The sequence below is a fragment of the Manis pentadactyla genome, chromosome Y (genome assembly GCF_030020395.1).
Source record: "Manis pentadactyla isolate mManPen7 chromosome Y, mManPen7.hap1, whole genome shotgun sequence".
Taxonomy (NCBI): domain Eukaryota; kingdom Metazoa; phylum Chordata; class Mammalia; order Pholidota; family Manidae; genus Manis; species Manis pentadactyla.
In genome coordinates this window covers 5,973,946-6,001,006 of record NC_080039.1, presented here as the reverse complement: position 1 = coordinate 6,001,006, position 27,061 = coordinate 5,973,946, and the positions used below count along the sequence as shown (strand labels likewise).

Here is a 27,061-nt window from a genome sequence, read left to right as displayed (position 1 = left end):
CTGTTTGGGTTGTCTATGGTGAATTGAGACTTTCTCTTTTTTCTCTGAGAACATGGAGTTGAAATCTGCACTATGTTGCCTGGGTTTGTTGGATGAGTAACAAGGCTAGAATGAACCTAGTTTTTCTGGTATCTCAAAATATTGTATTCTTATGTATCTACAGGACCCAACTTGTATAAACAATCTTCGTTCTTGGCTCCTTAAAGGTATTTTCATGTGCACAGAATACTTCAAGCTCATGTTTCTGGAAGAAGTACAAGTGGTTAATCTTCCTATGCTACCATTTAACTCATTACCATGCTTAGTTGTTTGTTTCACATCTTGTTAACTATAGAAGTAAGTTATTTATGTACCACTTTAAAATATTAGAGAAATTGTGGGGGGATTATGGGGAAGACAGTGTAGCACAGAGAAGGCAAATGGGGACTCTGTGGCATCTTACTACACTGATGGACCGGGACTGCAATGGGGTATGGGTGGGTACTTGATAATATAGTTGAATTTGGTAACCACAATGTTTTTCACGTGAAAACTTCATAAGAGTGTGTGTGTGTGTGTATCAATAATACCTTAAGAAAATTGTAAAAATGACAGACAAAAAAATTAAAGAAATTGGCAATGACTATAATTTTATTTACCAATAGTTTTTAAATTGCTTGTTTTTTTACATATATTGGTATCCTTTTATTTCAGCTTGTATATTACATTTTAACATTTTTCACATAAACTGGTAATGATTAATTCTGTTTCTTTCTTTGTAAACCTTTTTACTCTCTGTTCTGAAGGACAGTTTAGTCCTTCAGAGTCCTTGTCTGAGTGTAGTATTCTTGTTTGAGTATTTTAACCCTCTGGGTACATTATTCCATTTCTCTCAGCCTGCAAGTTTCTGCTTGTATATCCACTCATTGTTTTCACCCTCTTTATGTGGGCAATCAATTGTCCCTTGATATTTTCAAAATTGTCTCTTTATGATTTTTGAAAATGTAATTTTAATGTGTCTGAGTTTAGCCATTGTTGAGTTCAACCTATTTTTGGTATTTAGTGTCCTGAACCTGGTTTCATATTTTCCTCCAATAGCCTGGGAAATTTTCATCCTTTGTTTATATTCAATTTTAAAATATATTAATGGAAATATAATCTATATACCATAATATAATGGCTTCAGACATAAAGTGTTGTGATTTGACACATGTATACTGATGCTAACTACTCTAAATGTAGTAACACTGTCACCATACAAAATATTACAATTTTATTGACTATAGTCCATCTACTGTTCTTCTATTCCTGTGAAAAACTGGTTGTATAACTATAAATATGTACTTCTTTAATCCCTTCCTCTAGTACATCAAAATCAGACCACCTCACTTCCTAAGAAAATAACCACCCTGTTGTCAGTATTTAAGTTTTCATTTTGTCTGTTCATTTCTTTTGCATATTAGATTCCACCTGTAAGGGCAATCATATATTTAATCTTTTTATTCTTCAGGTCCATCCATGTTGCTGCAAATGGCATGACTGTATTTTTCATGGTTTATTAATATACCATGATAAATCACACCTTCTCTGTATCCATTCATTTACCAATGGACTTTCCAGTTGCCTCCATAGGTTGGCTAGTAAATTATGCAGCAATAAACGCAGGAATGAGTAGATCTCTTTGAATTACTAATTTTATAGTCTCTGGGTAAATTCCCAATGGTGGATTTGCAGGAACTGTGGTATACAGTATTTTTTTTACTTAAAGACAAATATCCACACTGCACTCCATTGCAACTACACGACCCTTTCCATTCCCAGAAGTGTATGCCTGTAGTTCCCCTTTTCCCCACATTCCACCTACCCTTCTTTTATCTTTATCCTTTCTTTTAAAAAAATAGCCATTCTTACTATTATGAAGTATTACCACATTTTGGCTTTGATTTGAATTTCCCTGATGATTAGTGATGTTGAGAATTTTTCCATATATCCTTCAGCCATCTGTATGATTTTTAAGATGTCTTATCCAATTATTTATTTATTTTTATTCAGAATACATGTAATTTTTACTGCACTGACTTGTATGAGTTATTTTTATGTATTTCAGAAATTGATCCCTTACATATAATTTGGCAATGTATTATCACACTTAGCCTTGTTGTACAGAAGTTTTCAGTTTGTTGTGTAGTCATTTTTAGTCTGATGCCCTCCACATACTTACTTTTCTTTGTTCCCCATTGCTGTGGAGAGATGACAAGAAAAATATTAGTAATGTAAATGCTCAACACTTCACTTGTACATTCCTCCTTTTAAGGATTTTATGGTTTCTGTTCTTTATTATGTCCTTAATTAATCTCATGTTTCTTTCTTTGAATGGTGAAAGAAGGTCTATGTCCATGCCTTTGAATGTTGCAGGCCAGTTTTCCAAACAGAATTTATTGAAGACACGGTATTTTCTGCACTATATATTCTTTCCTCTGCGGGATGTATTTAATGCAGTGAAGTGGAATGACCTCTGAAGAAGAATCCTCCACCTGGCAAGAGTCTGATCCAAATCTGAAGCAGGGATTAAACAGTATTCAGACAAAATGAAGCTGAAGGATTTCATCATTAAGCAAGCCTTACAAGGGACTGCAGTAGATAGAACAGTTCTAGCTTCCATCAGTGAAGATCAACCCACAGTAAAGGTGGTAAGCCAATTAATTAACAAGCAACTATGAAATTAAAACTCAGAAGCAAGATCAACTAATCACAAAATCAGCCAAGGGATATAGAAAAAGTGCAGATTATGACATCTAATACACAAAGTAAGTGTGGAGGAAGAGGTAGAAAAAGAAAAAAGACAGTACCTACATACTGTGTTTGAAATGAGACACCAGTCATTTAAGATACATTGTTAGATAGTAAGGAAGGCATCCTTGAAACTTTGGTAACCACAAAACGAACATCTGCGACAGATCCCCGAGAGAGAAGCATCTAATCACAACACTAAGAAATCCATCAAATAAAAGAGAATAAGAGAAGAAGGAGGAATAGAGATATAAAAGTTTTTATCATGAATGGATGTTGAATTTTGTCGAATGCTTTTACTGCATCTATGGAGATGATTATGTGGTTTCTGTCCTTCTTTTTGTTGTGGTGGTGGATGATGTTGATGGATTTTCTAATATTGTACCAGCTTTGCAACCCTTGGATGAATACCACTTGGTCATGTTGTATGATCCTTTTGATATACTTTGAATTCGGTTTGCTACTCTTTTATTGAGTATTTTTGCATCTACATTCATCAGGTATATTGGTCTGTATTTTTCTCTTTTGGAGGAGTCTTTGCCGGGTTTTGGTATTAGTTTGATGTTGGCTTCATAGAATGAGTTTGGGAGTATTCCCTCGTCTTCTAATTTTTGGAAATCTTTAAGGAGAATAGGTATTATGTCTTATCTGTATGTCTGATAAAATTCCGAGGTAAATCCATCTAGCCCGGGGGGGGTTTTCTGGGGTAGTTTTCTGATTACTGTTTCAATTTCTTTGCTCTTAATTGGTTTGTTTAACTTCTGTTTTACTTTCTTGGTCAGTCTTGGAAGGTTGTATTTTTCTAGGAAGTTGTCCATTTCTTCTAGGTTTTCCAGCTTGTTAGAATATAGGTTTTCATAGTAGTTCTTTAATAATTCTTTGTATTTCTGTGGAGTCTGTCGTGATATTTCCATTCTCGTTTCAGATTCCTTTGATGTGTGTTGATTATCTTTTTCTCTTTATAAGTTTGGCTAGAGGCTCATCTATATTTTTGTTTATTTTCTCGAAGTACCAGCTCTTGGTTTCATTGATTTTTTCTATTGTTTTATTCTTCTCAATTTTCTTTATTTCTTTTCTGTCCTTTATTATGTTCCGCCTTCTGCTGACATAAAGCCTCATTTGTTCTTCTTTTCCCAGTTTCTATAATTGTGATGTTACACTATTCACTTGGGTTTGCTCTTCCTTCCTTAAGTGTGCCTGGATGTACTTTCCTCTTAAGACTGCTTTCGCTGCGTCCCACAGAAGTTGGGGCTTTGTGTTGTTGGTGTCATTTGTTTCCATATATTCCTTGATCTCTATTTTAACTTGCTCGTTGATCCATTGATTATTTAGGAGCATGTTGTTAAGCCTCCATGTGTTTGTGAGCCTTTTTGTTTTCATTGTAGAATTTATTTCTGGTTTCATGCCTTTGTGGTCTGAAATGTTGGTTGGTAGAATTTCAATCTTTTGGAAATTACTGAGGTTCTTTTTGTGAGCTAGTATGTGGTCTATTCTGGAGAATGTTCCATGTGCATGTGCACTTGAGAAGAATTTATATCCTGTTGCTTTTGGATGTAGAGTTCTATAGATGTCTATTAGCTCCATCTCTTCTAGTGGGTTGTTCAGTGCCTCCATGTCCTTACTTATTTTCTGCCCAGTGGATCTATCCTTTGGAGTGAGTGGCCTGTGAAAGTCTCCTAAAATGAATGCATTGCATTCTATTTCCCCTGTAATTCTGTTAGTATTTGTTTCACATATGCTGGTGCTCCTGTGTTGGGTGCATATATATTTAGAATGGTTATATCCTCTTTTGGACTGAGCCCATTATTATTATGTAATTTCCTTCTTTATCTCTTGTTACTTTCTTTGTTTTGAAGTCTATTTTGTCTGATACTAGTATTGTGACCCCTGCTTTCTTCTCTCTGTTGTTTGCCTGAACTATGTTTTTCCATCCCTTAACTTTTAGTCTGTGCATGTCTTTGGGTTTGAGGTGAGTTTCTTGTAAGCAGCATATAGATTGCTCTTGCTTTTTATCCATTCTATTACTCTGTCTTTTGAGTGGTGCATTCAGTCCATTTACATTTAGGGTGACTATTGAAAGATATGTACTTGTTGCCATTGCAGGATTTAGAGTCATGGTTACCAAGTGTTCAAGGTTAGCCTCTTTAGTATCTTACTGCCTAACTTAGCTCGCTTATTGAGCTGTTATGTACACTGTCTGGAGATTCTTTTATTCTCTCCCTTCTTATTCCTCCTCCTCCATTCTTTATATGTTGGTTGTTTTATTCTCTGCTCTTTCATGTTTCCTTTAACTGCCTTTAGTGGGTAGTTGATTTTATTTTTTTGCCTTTAGTTAGTACTTGGTCTGCTTTCTTTGCTGTGATTTTACTTTCTCTGGTGACCTAGGAGTGCTCCCATCTAGAACAGTCCCTCTAAAATGTGCTGTAGAGGTGGTTTATGTGAGGCAAATTCCCTCAACTTTTGCTTGTCTGGGAATTGTTTAATCCCTCCTTCATATTTAAATGATAATCTTGCTGGATACAGTATCTTTGGTTCAAGGCCCTTCTGTTTCATTGCATTAAGTATATCATGCCATTCTCTTCTGGCCTGTAAGGTTTCTGTTGAGAAGTCTGATGATAGACTAATGGGTTTTCCTTTGTAGGTGACCTTTATTCTCTCTAGCTGCCTTTAATACTCTTTCCTTGTCCTTGATCTTCGCCATTTTAATTATTATGTGTCTTGGTGTTGTCCTCCTTGGGTCCTTTCTGTTGGAAGTTCTGTGTATTTCTGTGGTCTGTTTGACTACTTCCTCCTCCCGTTTGGGGAAGTTTTCAGCAACTATTTCTTCAAAGACACTTTCTATCCTTTTCTCTCTCTTCTTCTTTTTGTACGTGTATAATACGGATATTGTTCCTTTTGGATTGGTCACACAGTTCTCTTAAAATTGTTTCATTCCTGGAGATCCTTTTGTCTCTCTCTATGTCAGCTTCTATGTGTTCCTGTTCTCTGGTTTCTATTCCATCAATGGCCTCTTACACCTTATGCATTCTGCTTATAAATCCTTCCAGAGACTGTTTCACTTCTGTAATCTTCCGGGTGTCTGTAATCTTCTTTTGGACATTTGTAATCTCCCCCTGGACTTCATCCCTTAGTTCTTGTATACTTCTCTGCATCTCTGTCAGTATGTTTACAATTATTTTAAAATTATTTTTCAGGAAGATTGGTTAGGTCTGTGTCCTTTTCAGGTGTTGTCTCTGTGATCTTTGTCTGCCTGTAGCTTTGCCTTTTCATGGTGATAGGAATAGTCTGCAGAGCTGGCATGAGTGACGGCTGGAAGAACTTCCCTTCTTGTTGGTTTGTGGCTTTGCTCTCCTGGAGAACAGTGACATCTAGTAGTTTGTGTGGGGCAGCTGCATGCAGACCGGGCTTCTGATTCATGCCCAGCTGCTATGGAGTTTATCTCTGCTGTTCCTTTGGGTGTAGCCTGCCTCAGACTGCTGCTCCGAAATGGTGGAGCTGCATTGGAGAGGGAACGGCCGGGAGGCTATTTATCTCCGTGAGGGGCCTCCCTGCTCCCTGCTGCCCAGGGTGTGAGAGTGCCCAGGGTTCCCCAGATTCCCTACTGCTAGATTAAGTGTCCCAGGATGCTTCCATCCAGCTTTGGGGTCCCTGCCCCTTTAAGACTTCCAAAAACCTGTCGCTTTTCTTTGTCCCCAGGGCGCTGGTTGCGGGGACCCGCTCACAGGTCTTACTGACCTGTTTCCCTATTATCCAGGACCCCATGCATGCACTGTGTCTGCGCTCTGGTGAGGATTGCTAGGGCTGGCTATTTAGCAGTACTGGGCTCCCTCCCCCTCCCCGCTCCAACTCCTCTCCTCCCACCGGGAGCTGGGGTGTGGGGCACTCGGGTCCCACCAGGCCACGACTTATATCTTACCCCCTCGGTGAGGCGCTGGTTTCTTGCAGGTGTGGATGTGTTCTGGCTGTTGTCCTGTGTCTTCTGGTCTCTTCTTTAGGAAGAGTAGTCTTTGTTGTATTTTCAAAAATATATGTGGTTTTGGGAGGAGGTTTCCACTGCTCTACTCACGCCGCCATCTTGGCTCCTCTACAATGTTTTATCTCACAGAAGTAACATCAAGTAAGAGAAACCATGGAAGAAACAGAATAGAGAGTCCAGATATATACGGTCAATCAATATGCAATAAAGGAACCACAGACATACAATTGGGTAATGACAGCCTCTTCAACAGCTGCTTTGGGAACAACTGGACAGCTATATGTGAGGGAATGAAATCAGATCACTCTGAAAGCCCATATACAAAAGTAAATTCGAAATGGATCAAAGACCTAAATGTAAGTCATGATACAAAAAACTCTTAGAGAAAATCATATGCAAAAAATTCCTGTACATAAACATGAGCGACATCTTCATGAACATATCTCCCTGGGCAAGAGAAAGGAAAGCAAAAATGAACAAGCAGGACTATATCAGGACACAAAGCTTCTGTACAGCAAAGGACAGCACAAGTAGAAATGGCATCCTACATTATGGGAAGATATATTCATAAATGACAGATCCAATAGAGGATTGACATCCAAAATATATAAAGAGCCCATGCACCAAAACAACCCAAAAGCAAATAAAACAATTAAAAAATGGACAGAGGTGCTGAACAGACAGTTCTCCAAGAAATTCAGAAGGCCAACAGAAACATGAAAATATGCTGCACATCGCTAGGCACCACAGAAATGCCAACTAAAGCCACAATAAGATAGCGGCTAACACCAGTTAAGGATCGCAGCCATCCAAAAGACAAACGGCGAGGTAGTGGAGAAAGGAGAACCCTCCTACACTGCTGGTGGTGGGACTGTAAATTAGTTCAACCATTGTGGAAAGCAGTATGGAGGTTCCGCAAAAACTCAAACTAGAAATAGCATTTGACCCAGGAATTCCACTCCTTGGAATATACACCAAGAATGCAGCAGCTCTGTTTGAAAAAGACACATGCACCCCAATGTTTGTCACAGCACTATTTACAATAGCCAAGAAATGGAAGCAACCCAGTGCCCATGAATGGATAAAGAAGATGCGGTACACATACACAATGGAATATTATTCAGCCATAAGAAGAAATCAAATCCTACCATGTCGAACAACATGGATGGAGCTAGAGGGTATTATGCAAAGTGGAATAAGCCAGGCGGAGAAAGAGAAGTACTCAATGATTTCACTCATATGTGGAGTATATGAACAAAGAAGATACTGAAGGAACAAAACAGCAGCAGAATCACAAAACCCTAGAATGGACTAACAGTTATGAAAGTGAGAGGGACTGGGGAGAATGGTTGGGAAGGGATGGATGAGGGGGAAACAAAAAGAAAGGGGACATTACGATTAGCATGTGTTATTTGGGTACAGAGGTACGTGGAGGGCTGTGCAAAACAGAGAAGACAAGTAGTGATTCTACAGCATCTTCCTACGCTGAGGGACACTGAATGTAGTGGGGTTTGTGGGGGGGACTTGGTGATGGGGGGAGTCTAGTAACCATAATGTTGCTCATGTAATTGCAGATGAACGATACCAACAACAAAAAATTATCAACGTTGTGCTCATCAAATTTCTCTTACCGTATCTTTTTTCTGGAAAGACAATTCACAAGTTATCATGTCACTTTAGCTTTAAGTAACAGTACTTCCCTGATGAGATCAACTACTTTCTGACTACATGAACTGAGCAAAATAGTTCAAGTGCTCTCATTAGTAAGAAAACACATTTAAAAATACTTCAATACACACCTTTGCGTATCTGAGATACTAAAAATGATACAACTAATGTTAATACATCACATCCCTCAGACAGCTGCGGGAGAATTCTAAAACAGTAGGTGTAGAAACTAACAGTATCTACTGAGAACAAGGAAATACAATCCAGCAATGTCACTTTAGAATGCAAGCAGCAGAAATATACACATCCAGCATAAATCATAATAGCTGACAAAATTCTATGCTCGACCAAACCCTCCTCGTTTCCCACTAGACGTAAAGTGTTAGGCTCATCTGTTTGTGGGCTGTTCAGTTTTACCAAGAATCCTAAATCAATTTATCCAGAATCCAATCCTTGCTATCTCATCACCTGGTGCCAATGGAGTTCATTTCTTACACTCCCCACGTCCAAGGTGTCTGGTACTTATGTCAGCCAGAATCATACCCCTCCCCTTTCTTTTCTCAGTTCTTTATCATCTACTGTCCCCCTTCTGTAAATTAATTCCTACTACTGTGCTGCACAGTTCTATGCCATCTCCCCTCACCCCAACTCTGAGACCCCAATGCTCAGTCCCTTCTGAAGTGTCTTCTTTATCCTCTAACAGTATAATGACTCTAGTGAAGGAAAAAGATGGCAGAAAATTTAAGACAAAGTGTAATCCCCCTCCCCCAAAAACATAAACCGTGAAAAACCACCAGACTGAAAATGACCTAGAGTGCAGAACTACCTATATCTGGGGAAGAGAAGACATTACAGAAAGGGTAAAGTGGCAAAGCTGAGACCCAGCAGAACCTAAGACCTCCTCCCACACCAGCATACATGTGGGAGGAACAAGAACAGAGCAGGGAGAGGAAAGGAGCCCAAATCACTGAATATCTGCTTCAAGAGCACAAGCCCACATGACACGATACTCTGGTGATTAGTGGGGCTGGACAACAAAAATGCAGAGTGCTCCGGGTAGCTGAGATTCCAGCCAGTTGTGGAAAGCAGTCAGGACCTGCCAGCGCCTGACAAAACATCAAGGTGGGTAGTTTGAAAAGACTTTCCAGCAGTGAAGGCGTGCCAGGGGGGCAAGGGTAACGATGAGAAAGAGAGGTGACAGACACCTCCCCAATCTAAAGTAGGTCCCACAGGTCAGGAACTCTCGGTAGGCCCAGATGTTCCATCCGCCTTGCTTGCAACACAGCCCGGAATCTGTAGGTGGCCAGAAGACAACCCACTTGGCCCAGCACTAGTGTCAAGAGTTTTGGGCAAGGTAGGCAGTGAGGACGTCCACGTTTTCTCAGCTGTTTCAGCCCAACTGGGGAGATGCCTGTAGGAACCAGCCCTAGGAGCTCCTTCCTTCCCAGGGGATCCAGGTTCTGCATGCCTCTGCGCAGCAGTCCCTGCCATTGCTGCAGGCCAACTGGAGGTCAGCCCCACCCACAGTAACCCCAGCAGTGACTTGTGTGATCACAGAGGCATGGATGAAGCAAACTGCTCACACAATCAGACCACCACAAGCCATACAAAAAAGTGACCCCTGTCCACTGCACACCAAGAGCTGGGACTCCAGACAATGTTTTATCTCACAGAAGTAACAACAAGTAAGAGAAACCATGGAAGAAACAGAAGAGAGTCCAGATATTTATGGTCAATTAATACACGAGAAAGGAACCACGGACATACAATGGGGAAATGACAGCCTCTTCAACAGCTGCTGTTGGCAAAACTGGACAGATACATGTGCCACAATGAAACCGGACCACTGTGTAACCCCATACACAAAAGTAAATTCGAAATGGATCAAAGACCTGAATGTAAAGCATGATACCATAGAACTCTTGGAGAAAATCATATGCAAAAATCTCCTGGACATAAGCACAAATGACTTCTTCATGACCATATCTCCCTGGGCAAGGGAAACAAAAGCAAAAATGAACAAGCAGGACTACATCAGGCCGAAAACCTTCTGTACAGCAAAGGACAGCACCAATAGAAAAGGCATCCTACCTTATGGGAGGATATATTCATAAATGACAGATACGATAAAGGGTTGACATCCAAAATATATAAAGAGTTCATGCACCTCAACAAACAAGCAAATAATCCAATTAAAACATAGGCAGAGGAGCTGAACAGACAGTTCTCCACAGAAATTCAGATGGCCAAGAGACACATGAAAAGATGCTGTACATTGCTAGTCACGAGAAATGCAAATTAAAGCCACAATGAGATATAGGCTCACACCTGTTAAGGATCACAGCCATCCAAAAGACAAACGGAGACATAGTGGAGAAAGGAGAACTCTCCTACACTGCTGGTGGTGGGACTGTATATTAGTTCAACCGTTGTCAAAAGCAGTATTGAGGTTCCTCAAAAAAACTCAAGATAGTAGTAACATTTGACCCAGGAATTCCACTCCTATGAATTTACCCTAAGAATGCAGAAGCCCAGTTTTAATGTCATACACACCGCTATGTTTATTACAGTACTATATGCAATAGCCAAGAAATGGAAGCAACCTAGAGTCCATCAGTAGATGAATGGATGAAGATGATGTGGTACATATACACAATGGAATATTATTCAGCCGTAAGAAGAAATCAAATCCTATCTTTGCCAACAACCTGGACGGTGCTAGAGGGTATATGCAAAGTGAAATAAACCAGGCATGGAAAGACAAGTACCAAATGATTTCACTCATATGTGGAGTATATGTACAAGCAAAGAACCGAAGGCACAAAATTCAGCAGACTCATATAACCCAAGAATGGACTAACACTTATGAAAAGGAAAGTGAGTGGGGTGATGGGTTGAAGGGAAGGATATGTTGAAAAGAAAGAAAGTGGTCGTTATTATTAGCACGTATTATGTTGGCAGGGGTGCACTGGGAGGGCTGCGCAACACAGAGAAGACAAGTAGTAATTCTACAGCATCTTACTATGCTGGACACTGACTGTAATGGGGTTCATTGGGGGGACTTGGTGATAGAGGGAGTCTATTAAACATCAAGTCCCTCATAGTTGTAGATTAACGATACTAAAATTTAGAAAAAACATAGAATATAAATGTTTCACTTACAAAAAGGTACTAACAAAAAAACCAACCATACACTGTCATTTATCCGTAATGCGCTCACCCTGCCCTCTATAGAGATGGGATGTTCGTTCCATCAGGACAGAAAGGACACTGAGATTCTCTACCTTAAAAAAAAAGATTTGTAGCCTTTTATGATTTATGTTTAACTGATTTGCTCTTTCATCTGTTAATTGTTAGTGGCTGCCTGCATTACTGTGTTGTAATAATAGATGATCATAGAACAGAAATAGATGATATTGTGTAGACTGGACACCTATGCCATTTCTGCTGTCACTTAACAGGGTCCATCTATTTCTTGATCCTTAACTAGATCCATGGAATACACACTACACATATGGGCTTTTCATATTTCTGTGACTTACAATGAAGATCCTCTTCTCTATATTCCAACCTAAATTCCACCATCATTTACCCAAACGTTAAGGAGCACAAATGCTTCTGGCTTCATGAGCTAGCACTATTTCACAAATAGCTTTGGCATAATACCAAGAAATCTGACTTTCAATTCTTCACGTTTAGAGTACAATTTCATTTCTACCTCATTAAGTCACAATTGAAAACAAAAAGGCTGAGTTCAACTTTTCACTTTAATAAAAACAGAATAAATCCAGCACATGCAGTGGTAGCACCTAAAACAAATACAATTAGCACTAATAATCTTACAGTGACATGAAGTCCAATGTCTCCATTTAGAAAGTTTAAATGTTTTACCAACAACATTTGTTTTTAGTTTGCTAAGTTTCACATTTGTTAAAAGTGAAAATATTCCTGGTGGACAGAACATTGGAAAATTCACTCATTATGGGACTACCAAAGATAACCATGTTTGAGGATTGCAAATATGCTAGTTACTAGAAACCAAACCAAACATATACCTTAACAAAACTAAGAGAACCTTTTGATAATGTGGATACTTCACACCAGTGTTCACAAATGTTTCATGAATATTTTAAGTATATCAAAACCTTGGCATATTTTAATTTCAAGTTGCCCATTTGTCCTTAAATATTGTCAAGAAATCATTGGCTAGCTACACTGCCAATGATTAATCTGAGTCAAGCTTAATAAAACTTAACATTAAAAGCTCATACTACCCTGAAACACATTTTCACATACAGTGACGTTCAACATTTAAGTGCCAGTGTTTTTCATACTGTCCTCTGGTCAAGTTTCTCTAAACTTTCTAAGAACACATTTAGGCTTACAAAAAATACATTATGTTTCAAAATATTCAATGAATATTACACAAACTAGCAACAAAAAGTATCTAAAATCTATTGTGTGCAAATAGATTTCAACGACCACTCTGTGGTTCCAAATAACATTTTAGAATGTATAGTTAACAAGCTGCCTTCAACCATGTCCAAGAGACAGAATAAGATTGGAATTTTAGAACACGCACACAAGACACATATATAAAATTCTCTGACTGCAGTAAGAACTTTGTAGAAAGTTATGGTGAAAATGTACAAGAGTCTAAACCTCTACACTAAGTGTAATAGCACCATAACAAATGCCTATACTACTTATGTTTTACAAGGCACAATATGCTTGAAATCTCCTGCACTTTATGATGTTTTTGCATTATGCCATCATCAAGATTAACTGGTAAAGATTACTGCATTCCAGACACAAAATTAGCAGAGAGTTCAAAGTGGCAGAGGTATTTTTAGGGATGGACAATTGTCTTTGGCCAAGTTAGGAAAGAGGCTATAAATATAATGGAATTGTATGCAACTAAGAATACAACTGCAGTATAGAGAAATGACACCTTGTGCAGTAGAGTACATATTTTCATCCTCTTTGATCTCAAGGATTTGTTTATTACTCTAATCTACAAAGTCTACAAAAGTAAGCCATTTTAACATTTCAGTGCAGTTTTAACAGACTAATGTGAGTCTGTATTAAAGCCTGCTGTATAATCCTGCTTATATCCTCTTGACCAAGAAACATCAACACTAGCATGCGTTAAAGACTAAATTCTAACCCATAAAGAGGACTGGTAAATTGCCATGGGTCAGTCATCTACTATTTAAATTTCATGCATGGCCAGCATCAAAAACATCTAATTAAGATGAAATCCCCTCCAAGCACTTGTTATCAAACCTCTTCACTTTTCCTAATAGTATGCCCACATTTGCCTGACTTTACCCTAAACGTTACAAGAGGAGTTGTATTACTTGCAAAATGCTTGAAGAATGTTTTGAAATATATATGGATACATTTGTACTTGCCACCTCAACATAGCTGCAATGGCTCAAAAGTTCTAAATGCCAAACCAGAATAGAGTGAGCAAATCACTTAGTACAATTCGCCACATTTTGAACTAATTCAGCACTAAGATGTTCTTCTTCCCAGTCTTCCTTTATGAAAATGTCTCAACACAAGCTACTGCCCAAGTTTTTTCCTTTACATTTATATCAAATTGATGATTCCTGCTAAGTGACATCATTAGACCTGTGTGCCAAGGTTTGATTTTAGCCCAACTTCAGTATCTTTATTTGAACGATTGACATTTTGGGCATTAGTGAGCCAAAAGGACATCAAAACAGTAAGTTGTCCTAAGTTTAAGTCACAATTAACAAACGATCCTTAGTCAAAAAAGTATAAATGCAGTTTGGGGTGGGAATAAGCAGGAGGGGGGGTTAATCCAAGCTACATCAATTAAATCTTTAAATCAACTTTATTAATAGACTGTTGACTACTGTTTTCTTCTTGTGTCTTTGAGCTCCGTTGAATTTTCAGGACAATCACAGTTGGTAACTGGACAGCAGTTCTTAAAGCTACACGATATGTTCTGGCTAAGATACATGTGGTTTCCAGATGAGGTTGTTTACAAGGATGACTTTGTTGTAAAGCAGATTCAATTGCCCCAGCAGCTGACACCCTGGAAGCTGTAATTTCCTCCATGTCCATCACTAGTGTAGAAGCCTCCATAACCAGCTGTCAAGAGATATTAAAAAAAAATTCAGCCAGCACTTTTAAGTAAGTTTTCTTCTCAAGTACTTTAAATATAAACGTTGTAAAAGATAGCTACAGAATTGGATTTTGTGTTCTTTAGAAATTAAATTTCTCCACTAATTTATTCTTTGAAAAAAAGAAGTCTTTGCCAAAAATATGAAATGGAAAAAATTATGTTACCTCCACCAAATCCTCTGCTGCTGCTGTCACCACCTCCACCACTGTGGCTGCTGCTTGCATGACTACTACTAAAGGCAGAACTGGTGGAAACTCTACTTTGTTGATAGTCTCTGGCACCAAATCCTCCACTGAATCTACTATTAAAAGGAAGAATTCTTTTAATGAACAAGAAATTCAATAAAATGACAATTCCTGTCCATAGACCCACTATTTCTGATTTTTCAAACCAGTTTCCAATGTGGTCAATTCCTCAGTGTTCCTGAAGACCTGAGCAGTTAACATCAACATTTTTGACTCCACTTCAGCCTTCCTAAGGCCATCCCTTATCCAAGTATGCGAATTGTGCACAGTATTTTACTTAACCCCCATAGAGAAAAATAAGAAGGCTGGAAACAATCCGTACCTCTTAGAATGTCCATGACTGCTGCCCTTACAGTGGTGTTCATGAGCCATGTTTCCCAACCAAGATGGCACTTCTTGTTTAGCTTCAACAAGTAGATCCAACAAATCCTTTGTGATATTTCTATTTCTTTCATTAAAGAATGAGGTGGCAAGGCCTACAAGAGTCCAAATATGTATATAATGCCTGGATTCCTGTGAAGTTGCTCAGTGTTTTTACTTATATGCAGAATAACCACAACTCAAAAATGTGACGTTATAATTCAAGTTAAACTGGAATACAAATAACTGTTATCTGACACCTGATTGATGTCATGTCCAACCTTCCCTTAAAAATAAAGGTTCTAGTATTTCAGATTCTGTGTCAAACTAAAACACTTTACCAAGGTTTCCTACACGTCCTGTACGACCAATCCGATGTACATATTCTTCAATATCACTTGGCAAGTCAAAATTGATTACATGTTTCACATTTGAAATGTCTAATCCTCTTGCTGCCACCTGAAAAATAACTTTTGTTAAAAGAAAGCAATAGTCAAACATGCATAACCCAAAAACAAAAATGTACTCACGGATGTAGCCACTAGAATCGGGCTTTTTCCTGAACGGAACTGGTGAAGGGCCTCCTCTCTATCCCTCTGTGATCGATCTCCATGAATACTGGTACAAGCATATCCTTCACAGGATAAGAAATCCTCGAGAGAACTGGCACGCTTCTTGGTCTGCACGAACACTAACGTCAGTGAATCCTTCCCTGAAAAATTGTATGTAAGATTTTGTTTACTAACAGCAACAGGTGTAATTACCTTTTCTAAATATTAACTGGCTTTCATTTTGTGCTAGGTAAACAAGCACATGGAGCTAATAAAAACTTAACACTTAAGAAGGTAAGTGAAAGACAAGGTAGAGGCTAAGGAGAGCCAAACTGGTCTTTCTTACACCTAGCTGACACTACTTATAATTCACCTTACCTGCTGCATTTAAGAGGTCAAGCAAAAATGACCGTTTGTCTGACTCTTCCACCCAAACTACCTTCTGCGTGATGCTTTCAGACGTAGAGCCAACTCTGCCTACCGTCAGGAAGATATAATCATCCAAGAAATCATGAGCAAGCCACTGAAAAAAGGGAAAAATAAAAGCCTGAAGTATTATTACTCTAACTTTTTAAGTGTCAGAAGACACTCAAGTACTTATTAACAAATACGTTCTAAAAAAGGAAGTTGTATTTTTTCTAAAAAAACAACACCTGTATTCCCTTAGGAAAGGTAGCACTGAACATCATGGTGTGGCGAATACCCTTCCGTGGCATACTGCCTTGTTCAACTATACGACGTATCTGAGGTTCAAATCCCATATCCAGCATTCTATCAGCTTCGTCCAACACTACGTATCTGTTACAAAAAAACACCCAATTTAGGATCTGATGAGAAACTTACAGTTGAATATAGTTGTGTCTTTAATTAAGCTTGATACATTTATCCAACACTCTTACTACACAAAGTAACACATGAAATACACTTAAGTCACACAAGCAAAGGAGATTATTACTTGACTCTGTACCAATACAGGCTAACTGTTATTTTTCAAAGACTATGTAGAAAGTTAAAATCATTCATGTTTTAATCTAAATACTAATAAATCACTACAAAATGACCACTAATATTAAAAAAGCTTCATCTCAGAGGAGGGGCCAAGATGGTGGCGACAGAAGGGCAGCAGAAATCTCCTCCCAAAACCATATATATTTTTGAAAATACAACAAATACAACTATTCCTAAAAGAGAGGCCAGAAGATACAGTACAACAAACAGTAAGGCTACATCTACAGCTGCGAGAACCGAGCGCCTCATGAAGGGGGTAAGATACAAGCTGAGGACCGGCAGGAGCTGAGCACTCCACCAACCCCCGCCCACCAGCGGGAGGAGAGGAGTTGGAGTGAGGAGGGTGAGGGAGCCCAGGTATGCTAAATACCAAGCCCTAGTCATCCTCACCGGGAGCACAGACACACAGTACATGGTGTGCTGGATATTAGGGAAACGCAACAGTAAAACATGTGAGCAGGTTGCCACTGCTGGTGCCCTAGGGACAAAAGAAAAGCGAGTGCTTTTTGAAAGACGTAAAGAGAAAGAGGCCTCACAGCATCCAGCCACACTCAGACCAGCAGCTGGGTATCCTGGGGAACTTCAGGCACCATAAACACTAACACTCTGAGCAGAAGTGCAGTTCTGAAGCCCCTCATGGTGGTTAAACAGCCTCCTGTCAATTACCCTTCCCGAGTGGTCCTGCCACAGCAGGGGAGCAGCCTGAGAGTAGCTGCGCCCACAGCAGCTGCCCAGGGCCTCCTCCACAGCCACCGGGGACAGACTCAGAGGCTCCACGGCATGTGGCAGCCCGGCACAGACAGAGGAAGCTGGGACAGGGTGTGAAGGGTAGCCGTTATCGCAGGAGAGCACACCCAGTGTGCCTGCCTCTCCCCGCAGGGCCCGGGGATGCCCCGATGGCTGCACCGCCTGCAGCAGCTCAGGAAATAAAACCAGAAGCTGCTCCTGGTGTGTGGGTAACCGGCACAGGCAGCGGAGAAGGGCAAGGTGACCAACAAGCAGGAGAGGACTTTGTGACACAAGCGCTACCTGCCTACAGCTTCCTCTACCGCCATGAAAAGGCGGAGGAATTTGGTGCAGTCCAGAATTACTCTTGGTGCCCGAGAGAGGGCCTGGAGAGATAGATTTAACCTAACTCCCTGAAAAAGAATTCAATATTAACGTCATAACCATGCTGATGGACCTGCAGAGAAATATGCAAGAGCTAAAGGATCAAGTTAGGAGGAAGAATACAGAAATAAAACAATCTCTGGAAGGACTTGAGAGCAGACTGGCTGGGGTGCCAGAGACCGTTAATGGAACAGAGAGCAGACAACAGAAACACAGAGAAGCTGAGGCAGAGAGAGATAAAAGGATCTCCAGGAATGAAAGACCATTCAGAGAACTGTGTGACCAAGCCAAATGGGACAATATCCACATTAAAGGGGTACCAAAAGAAGAAGAGAGGAAAAGGGACAGAAGGTGCCTTTGAAGAAATAACTGCTGAAAACATCCCAAAACTGGGGGAGGAAATAGTCTCTCAGACCTTGGAAGACCACAAGGGACCCAGGGAGGAGGACACCAAGACGCATAATTAAAATGGCATTGACCAAGGACAAGGCGAGAGTTTTAAAGGCAGCCAGAGAGAGAAAAAAGGTCACCTACAAAGGAAAACCATCAGGATATCATCAGACTTCTCAACAGAAACCTTACAGGCCAGAAGATAACAACATGATATATTTAATGCAATGATACAGAAGGGCCTAGAACAAGGAATACTGTATCAAGCACAATTATCATTTAAATATGAAGGACGCATTAAACAATTTCCGGAAAAGCAAAAGTTGAGGGAATTTGCCTCCCACAAACCACCTCTACAGGGTATTTTAGAGGGACTGCTCTAGATGGGAGCACTCATAAGGCTAAATAGATGTCACCACAGAAAATAAAATCACAGCAAAGAAAGCACACCAACCAAACACTAACTAAACACAAAAAATAAAATCAACTACGCACAAAAGCAGTCAAAGGAAACACAAGGAGTACAGAATAAAACACCTAACATATAAAGAATGGAGGAGGAGGAATAAGAAGGGAGAGAAATCATCATCAGACTGTGTGTATAATAGCTTAATAAGGAAGTTTGTAAGACAGGTAGTAAAGACGCTACCCTTGAACATTTGGTAAACACAAATCTAAAGCCTGCAATGCCAATAAATACATATCTTTCAATATTCACCATAAATGTAAGCAGATTGAATAAACCAATCAAAGGACACAGAGTAACAGAATGGATAAAAAAGCAAGACCCATCTATATTCTGCTTAACAGACACACACCTCAAACCCAAAGACATACACAGACTAAAAGTCAAGAGATGGAAAAACATATTTTATGCAAACAACTGGGAGAAAAAAGCAGGTGTTGCAGTACTAGTATCAGACAAAATGGACTTCAAAACAGAGAAAGTAAAAAGCAATAAAGAAGGACATTATGTAATGAGAATGAGGTCATTCCAGCAAGAGGATATAACCATTACAAATATACATGCACCCAACACAGGCGTATCAGCATATGGGAAACAAATACTAACAGAACTAAAGGAGGAAAGAGAATGCAATGCATTCATTTTAGGAGACTTCAACAGACCACTTACTCCAAAGGACAGATCACCACCAGACAGAAACTAAGGACACAGAGGTACTGAACAACACACTAGAACAGAAGGACCTAACAGACTTCTATAGAACTCTACACCCATACACACTCTCCTCAAGTGCATATGCAGCATTGTCCAGAGTAGACCACGTATGAGGCCACAAAAAGAACCTCAGTAAATTCAAAAAGGTAGAGATTTTACCAACCAAATTCTCAGGCCGCAAAAGTGTAAAACTAGAAATAAATTGTACAAAGAAAGCAAAAAGGCTCACAAACACATGGAGGCTTAACAACGTGCTCCTAAATAATCAATGGATAATGACCAATTTAAAAGAGATCAGGCAATATTTGGAGACAAATGACAACACCACCACAAAGCCCCAACTTTTGCGGGACACAGCGAAGGCTGTTCTAAGAGGAAAGTATATAGAAATACAGGCCTATTTAAAGTAGGAAGAAAAATCCCAAATGAATAGTCTAAAGTCACAATTATTGAAACTGGAAAAAGAACAAATGAGTTCAAAGTCAGCAAAACAAAGGACATAATAAAAATCAGAGTAGAAATAAATAAAATTGAGAAGAATAAAACAATAGAAAAAATCAATGAAATGAAGAGGTGGATCTTTCAGAAAATAAACGAAATAAGCCCCTAGTCCGACTTAGTAAGAGAAAAAGAAGATTCTACACACATCAACAGAATTAGAAATAGGAAAGGAAAAATCACGACGGACCCCACCGAAATACAAAGAATTATTAGAGAATACTATGAGAATCTGGATGCTAACAAGCTGGAAACCTCAAAGAAATGGACAACTTCCTAGAAAAATACAACCTTCCAAGACTGACCAAGAAAGAAAGAGAAAATCTAAAGACACCAATTACTAGCAACGAAGTTGCATCAGTAATCAAAAAACTACTCAAGAGAAAAACCCCCGGGCTAGGTGGATTTACCACAGAATTTTATCAGACATACACAGAAGACAGAATATCAATTTTCCTTAAAGTTTTCCAAAAAATAGAAGAGGCGGGCAAACTTCCAAACTCATTCTATGAAGCCAGCATCACTCTAATACCAAAACCAGGCAAAGACTCCACAGAAAATGAAAACTACAGACCAACATCCCTGACGAACATAGATGCAAAAATACTCAACAAAATATTAGCAAACAGAATTCAAAAAACATCAAGAGGATCATAAACCATGACCAAGTAGGATTCATCCCAGGGACGGAAGGATGGTACAACATTCGAAAATCCATCAACATCATCCACCACATCAACAAACAGAAAGACAAAAACCAGATGACCATCTCCACAGACACTGTGAAAGTGTTCAACAAAATTAAACATCCATTCTCGATAAAAACTCTCAACAATATGGCTAGAGAGGGCAAGTTCCTCAACATAATAAAGGCCATATATGACAAACCCACAGCCAACATCATACTTAACGGTGAGAAGCTGAAAGCTTTACTACTAAGATTGGGAACAAGACAGGGATGCCCACTCTCCCCATTGTTATTCGACATAGTACTGGAGGACCTAGCCACAGCAATTAGACAGAACAAAGAAATACAAGGAATCCAGATTGGTAAAGAAGAGGTCAGATCAAATTGTCCTGTTTGCAGATGACATGATATTGTACATAAAAACACTTAAATACTCCACCCCAAACCTACTAGAACCAATATCTGAATTCAGCAAAGTTACAGGATACAAAATTAATACACAGAAAATCTACTGCTTTCCTATACACTTACAATGAACTTGGAGACAGAGAAATCGGAAAAAAATTCTATTCACAATTGCATCAAAAAGAATAAAATACCTAGGTATAAAACCTAACCAAGGAAGTGAAAGACCTCTATTCTGAAAACTACAAGACACTCTTAAGAGAAACTGAGGTCACTAACAAATGGAAACTCATCCCATGCTCTTGCCCAGGTAGAATGAATATTGTCAAAATGGCCAAACTCATTAAAGCAGTCTACAAATTTAATGCACTCCATATCAAAATACTACAGCGTTCTTTAACAAACTGGAACAACTCTAAAATTCACATGGAACCCCCATTTCAGCAGTCCTGAAAAGGAAGAATAAAGTGGGGGGCATTTTGCTTCCCAACTTCAAGCTCTACTTCAAAGCCACAGTAATCAAGACAATTTGGTACTGTCACCACAACAGACCCACAGACCAGCGGAACCGGATAGAGACCTCTTCATGCACGTATCTCCCCAGGCAAGGGAAACAAAAGCAAAGATGAATAAGCGGGACTATACCAGGCTGAAAAGCTTCTGTACAGCAAAGGACACCATCAATAGAACAAAAAGGAATCCTACAGTATGGGAGAATATATTCATAAATGACAGATCCGATTAAAGGGTTGACATCCAAAATATATAAAGAGCTCGTGCACCTCAACAAACAAAAAGCAAATAATCTAATCCAAAAATGGTCAGAGGAGCTAAACTAGAGGGTTCTCCAAAGAAACGCAGATGGCCAACAGAGATATGAAAAGATGCTCCACATCACTAGTCATGAAAGAAATGCAAATGAAAACCGCAATGAGATATCACCTCACAGCGGTATGGATCGCCAGCATCGAAAAAACAAATGACAACAAATGTTGGCGGGGTTGTGGAGAAAGGGGAACCCTCCTACACAGCTGGTGGGAATGTAAATTAGGTTCAACCATGTGGAAAGCAGTACAGAGGTTCCTCAAAAAACTCAAAATAGAAATACCGTTTGACCCAATAATTCCACTCCTAGGAATTTACCCTAAGAATGCAGCAGCCCAGTTTGAAAAAGACATATGCACCCCTAAGTTTATCGCAGCACTATTCACAATAGCCAAGAAATGGAAGCAACCTAAGTGTCCATCAGGAGATGAATGGATAAAGAAGATAGTGGTACATATACACAATGGAATATTATCCAGCTGCAAAAAGAAAACAAATCCTATCATTTCCAACAGCATGGATGGAGCTAGAGTTTATTATGTTCAGAGGAATAAGCCAGGAGGAGAAAGACTAGTACAAAATCATCTCACTCGTATGTGGAGTAGAAGAGCTAAGAAGAAACTGAAGGAACAAAACAGCAGCAGACCCCAAGAACCCAAGAATGGACTAACAGTTACCAAAGGGAAAGGGACTGGGGAGGATGGGTGGGAAGGGAGGGATAAGGGGGTTAAAAAAGACAGGGGCATTATGATTTGCATGTATGATACGGGGAGTGGTGGCACGAGGAGGGCTTTGCAACAGAGAAGAGAAGTAGTGAGTCTACAGCATCTTAACATGCTGATGGAAACTGACTGTAATGAGGTTTTCGGCGGAGGCCTGGTGATGGGGGAAGTATAGGCAATATAATATTCCTCATGTAATTGTAGATTAACGATACCAAAAGAAAGCTACACCTCAGATACAGAAATTAACTTACTTGCAGAAGTCTAATCCAATTTTTCCTCTTTCCATCATATCCAGTAGACGCCCTGGAGTGGCAACTAACAAGTGACACCCACGTTCTAAATCTCGAATCTGCTGACCAATATCAGCACCACCATAAACCACACAAGGTCGAACTCTAGACCGGTATGAAAACTGTAAGCAAAGGATTCATTGGGTAGTCAGAAATGTATCACTAATTAAAAATAGCAACAATAAGTAAAATGCATATTTACTTTTCTGGCTTCCTCATAGATCTGTACAGCCAGTTCTCTTGTAGGAGCTAAAACTAAGGAAACTGGGTATTGTTTACGGCGTCCATACCTTCCATTTTCCTAAAAAGAAATTTTATGAATTAAACTTAAAGACCCAAAATTTGTTCATTCTTTAAAAAATTCTTGACATCAAAATTCCCTTTGTTACTTAAAAATTACATGCAAAACTGGCTTTCTGTTGGATTATCAGTCTGAAAACAAAATTTAAAAAATGAAAATAAAGTACACTTGGCATCACTTAGAAAGAAGGGTCCCAACAAATATTTTGGTAAGTCTTCCAATGAAAAAACTTCTTACAAGGATTTCTTTACCTTCACAGCCCTCAAAGCCTCGCCTGGACCATCTGCATAAATCTGACTTAAGATGGGTAAGAGAAATGCTGCTGTTTTTCCAGAGCCTGTAAGAAAAACATTTTATGAAGTATTCCAAACACCCTCTTGTGTTAAGAAAATTTTACTCTACGAAAATTTTACTCTATGCCTAATTTTCTGGAAAACATGGTATATTTACACAGCTAAGCAAAAAGTGCCAGCTGAGGAACTTCTGTGAACATTTTATACAATGCACTATTCAATTCTCTGCATTTTAATTTACACAGAAACAACCATTTTGCTTAATCCTGCATCCACTTCCACTTCAATACTTTTTTGGTATATACACTGTTGGAATGTGAAGCAGGAGTCAGCAATTCCGAAGAGTCCAAAAGAGGGTTCTCAGGGCCAGTATGTCTCTGCCATTGGAAAACTGTAGTTGTTTCAGGAAAACTCATTGAGAAAGCAGGCAGTGGCGTCAACCTAAAGGCCACAATTAGGTATAAAAGATGGGCAAGCATGGTGATATGATTGGGTTAGCCAAATATGAACACAGTGGACACAATCAGTGTGACAAATCAGACGAGGACGGTTGGTTAAAACCTCTCCACCAAGTGGACACCTGAAGCAGTTAGTTTGTGAAATGTGCATTAACTGTTATAAAACTTACTATACACATCGTATAATACATATATGACAGAGATTGAGAAAACTTACATCAACTTTAAATTCAAATGACTCAAAATTTGTAATACATCCAAACAGAAGTTTTAATACTGTTCTGCCATCTTTAACCCAACCTAAATTAAGAATAAATTACTATTCCTGCCCTCCTCCATTCCCCAATTCCCAAAATACTCTCTTCCTTTTCCCCAACCTAATTTTTATGGATCACAGGATCTTCCCTTCTTCTGTTGCAGCAGTATCAAACTGAAAATTTGTTACAGACTTCCCCAAGATACCCTGATGAGACACACTGATTTCATCCAAAGGATCCAAAGACACAAGGTAAAAAGAGACATCACCAACTAGCCTTTACCTAGCTCAAAATCAAGCTAATAAACACAGTACTCAGGTACCCCTACACAATGTACTACTTTTAGCGCTAGTCTAGGTAAGATACTGACTTTTAAACTTCATCAAGTGAGCTTACCTGTTTGGGCACAAGCCATCAAGTCTCTTTTTTCTTTTATAATGGGAATGGCATGCTTTTGCACTGGAGTTGGACGAGTGTAACAAGTAAGCTCAATGTTCCCCATGATAATTTCTCCCATCTCAACATCACTGAACTGTAAAGAAATTTAACCAGATCAAATGTACATAAGATGAGAAATACACTATCCATTGTAATTTGTTTGATAATACAAGAATGGAAGAAGCCAACTGAATGCCTACCTATTCATGACTAGATTACACCTGCTTTCATTTCAGGTAAAATCATCATGTTATTTTTTAAGAAAGCGGACTAATGTACAAATAGTGTTGGTTCTTCATTAGACACATTTTTTATTTCAAGATTACTGATAATGGTAACATTAAAAAATATCAGTCTCTCCTTTTTCATAATCCAATGAAGTTTGCAGTAGTAACTTTAATAAAGAATTGTTAAAAAAGTAACACAAAGCAACTTACACTTTCAATATGTGGAGGACAGTTATTTCCAGTTGCCTCTACTGGTATATCATCATACTTCTCAAAGTTAATCCCAGCGTTTCTTCCAGAAAACAGTTCCCTGAAACCAAATTATTATAATGCATATTATACTAGCTAGTACGTTGTCATAACAATCAACACCTTTCATAAACTTACTGCTCCAAGCGTTCACTTGGTGGAAGTGGTTTTGACCAATCATCCTCATCTGATCTGTCACCCCAACGACTGTGTCCACTGCATTCAAATTTGCTAAAGCCAGTCCTTTCACGACTGCCAAAACCATCATAGCCACTTCGTCCACGATCATCAAACCTAACCACAAGCAATTTGCCAAAATATGTCATTTATCCAAAGCCATGTTATCATCTTTCTAGAAGTATATATTAGTTAAACATTTTGGTCACAAGGACATTTAAGATGCCAAAATTCAATATTAACATCTCAATTTGTGAAATAAGGTCTTCTACTTAACCAATGGTTATACATAATGGATACATTTTCAGCTTTAGAAAACCAGCATTGTTCTTTCCTTTTTCTACAATTGTGCAGCTTAGAACAAGTCTCACATGCTAAGAATTAAGTTCTACAATACATTTAACTACTATGAACTTTACATCTGAATTTTGAAACTGATAAACCCAAAAATGGAAGATCAGGAAGAAAAGAAGGAATCTTAGTCTTGTTTGTAAAAAATAATACAGGGGCAACCAGATATTAAATTCGTAAGATCAGTTTATCAAAATTGTGCAATCATAAAAAGTGTTTAAACCAACACAAAAAGCCATAAATGATTAAACAAATAAAAATAACACTATCAAATTGCATATTTCTAGTGCATGTAAATTAAAATATTAAATCAGTAAAGATCTTTGAGCTAACAATAGTAAACCAACATTTGCTTAAATTTGCAATAGAAGAATGGTCCATTAAGGATGACTAAAGATCAACAAAATAACACAATAATTTACCTTCCCGTTGATCTACATCCATGATCACTGAAGAAAATGGGCTTTTCTCTTGAATCTCGAGACCCAAAATTGCAGTAGGCATCCTTATCTTTACAACTCCAACCTGACCGGTGTCTATCATCTAATCCCCCCAAACAAACAAACAGAAAAAGAAAAAAAATATGACATAATTCTGATCTTTCCAAATAAGGAGGTTTTCACAGTCTTCTTTTTAAATTTCATCCCTGTAGGACACCAAGGGTCAATGGATTGTTCATGAAAATCACTGGAAAAGAGAACTGAAAGATATAGGTAGTAGGTTTTCACCAGCAAATAGTCATTTTCTTGCCTTAAATCCTCTTTTCTAGGAGAAATTACTGAAGGGAAAAAGGAAACCTTATGGTCTTAACATCAATGTACTAAATGAACACCCCCTTTAAAATTAAGTTTACATGTAACGAAAGTATATTACTTTTACATTGACATAAAACACACAGTTTATATTCCATTCAAGTGTCATGGTTTGCTATACTCCTAAAACCTAGGCTTATTCCAATAAGATTATTTTGAAAAGACCACAGATAATTCTTCTTAAAAGCTGAGACTGCTCTCTCAGAGAAATTTCAAGTGCCTCTCCCAAATCTTTACCTTCAGAAGTAAGCAAGTAGCTAGGGTAGCTCTACGGAAGCATTTTAGTTATGCCCACCCCTAAATACCTCACAAACCATAATACAAAAGTTGGTAAAATAAAAATACGTATTATTGCCAGACAATATACCCTTTCTGGAATTCCCAGTGTAACAAAAGGTTAATTAGCCTCAGGTCCTGTTAGTAGCCTAGGGAAACAAAAAAAACGAATAGATACACTACGTGATTAGTAAGAAACAGGTCAGATATACTAGGACAAAAAATTTCAAATTTTATAATGGCTGAAGCACTAAATTCCAGGCACTGAATTATGCTTTGTCTACTTCTTATGGGCTCTCTGTAGAAAATAAGTGGCACTGTGAAAACAGGACTTAGTCAATTAGAAGACTTGGAGAAGGCAACTTGGTAGGAACTTT

The 27,061-nt window shown here is 38.7% G+C and overlaps 1 protein-coding gene across 1 annotated transcript; it reads right to left on the bottom strand.

Annotated features, from left to right (window-relative positions):
- Positions 1-14,332: 14,332 nt before the first annotated feature.
- On the bottom strand, positions 14,333-25,349 carry LOC130682072 (ATP-dependent RNA helicase DDX3X-like). The gene is made up of 12 exons (XM_057496203.1): positions 25,030-25,349; positions 24,551-24,686; positions 23,398-23,483; positions 23,048-23,146; positions 22,807-22,967; positions 16,380-16,524; positions 16,105-16,249; positions 15,706-15,887; positions 15,517-15,634; positions 15,138-15,291; positions 14,735-14,871; positions 14,333-14,536 (listed from the first exon to the last, which is right to left on the bottom strand). The coding sequence occupies exons 2-12, from the start codon at positions 24,669-24,671 to the stop codon at positions 14,457-14,459; spliced, it is 1,428 nt and encodes a 475-aa protein (XP_057352186.1). The 5' UTR covers positions 24,672-24,686; positions 25,030-25,349; the 3' UTR covers positions 14,333-14,456.
- Positions 25,350-27,061: the final 1,712 nt, after the last annotated feature.

Coding starts and splice junctions, on each gene's coding strand:
- LOC130682072 (XM_057496203.1), bottom strand. CDS start 24,671: ATGGGAGAAATTATCATGGGGAACATTGAGCTTACTTGTTACACTCGT. Junction 15,635..15,705: donor CGATTCTAGTGGCTACATCC/GTGAGTACATTT, acceptor GTTATTTTTCAG/GTGGCAGCAAGAGGATTAGA. Junction 14,872..15,137: donor AGTCATGGACATTCTAAGAG/GTACGGATTGTT, acceptor TCCTTTTAATAG/TAGATTCAGTGGAGGATTTG.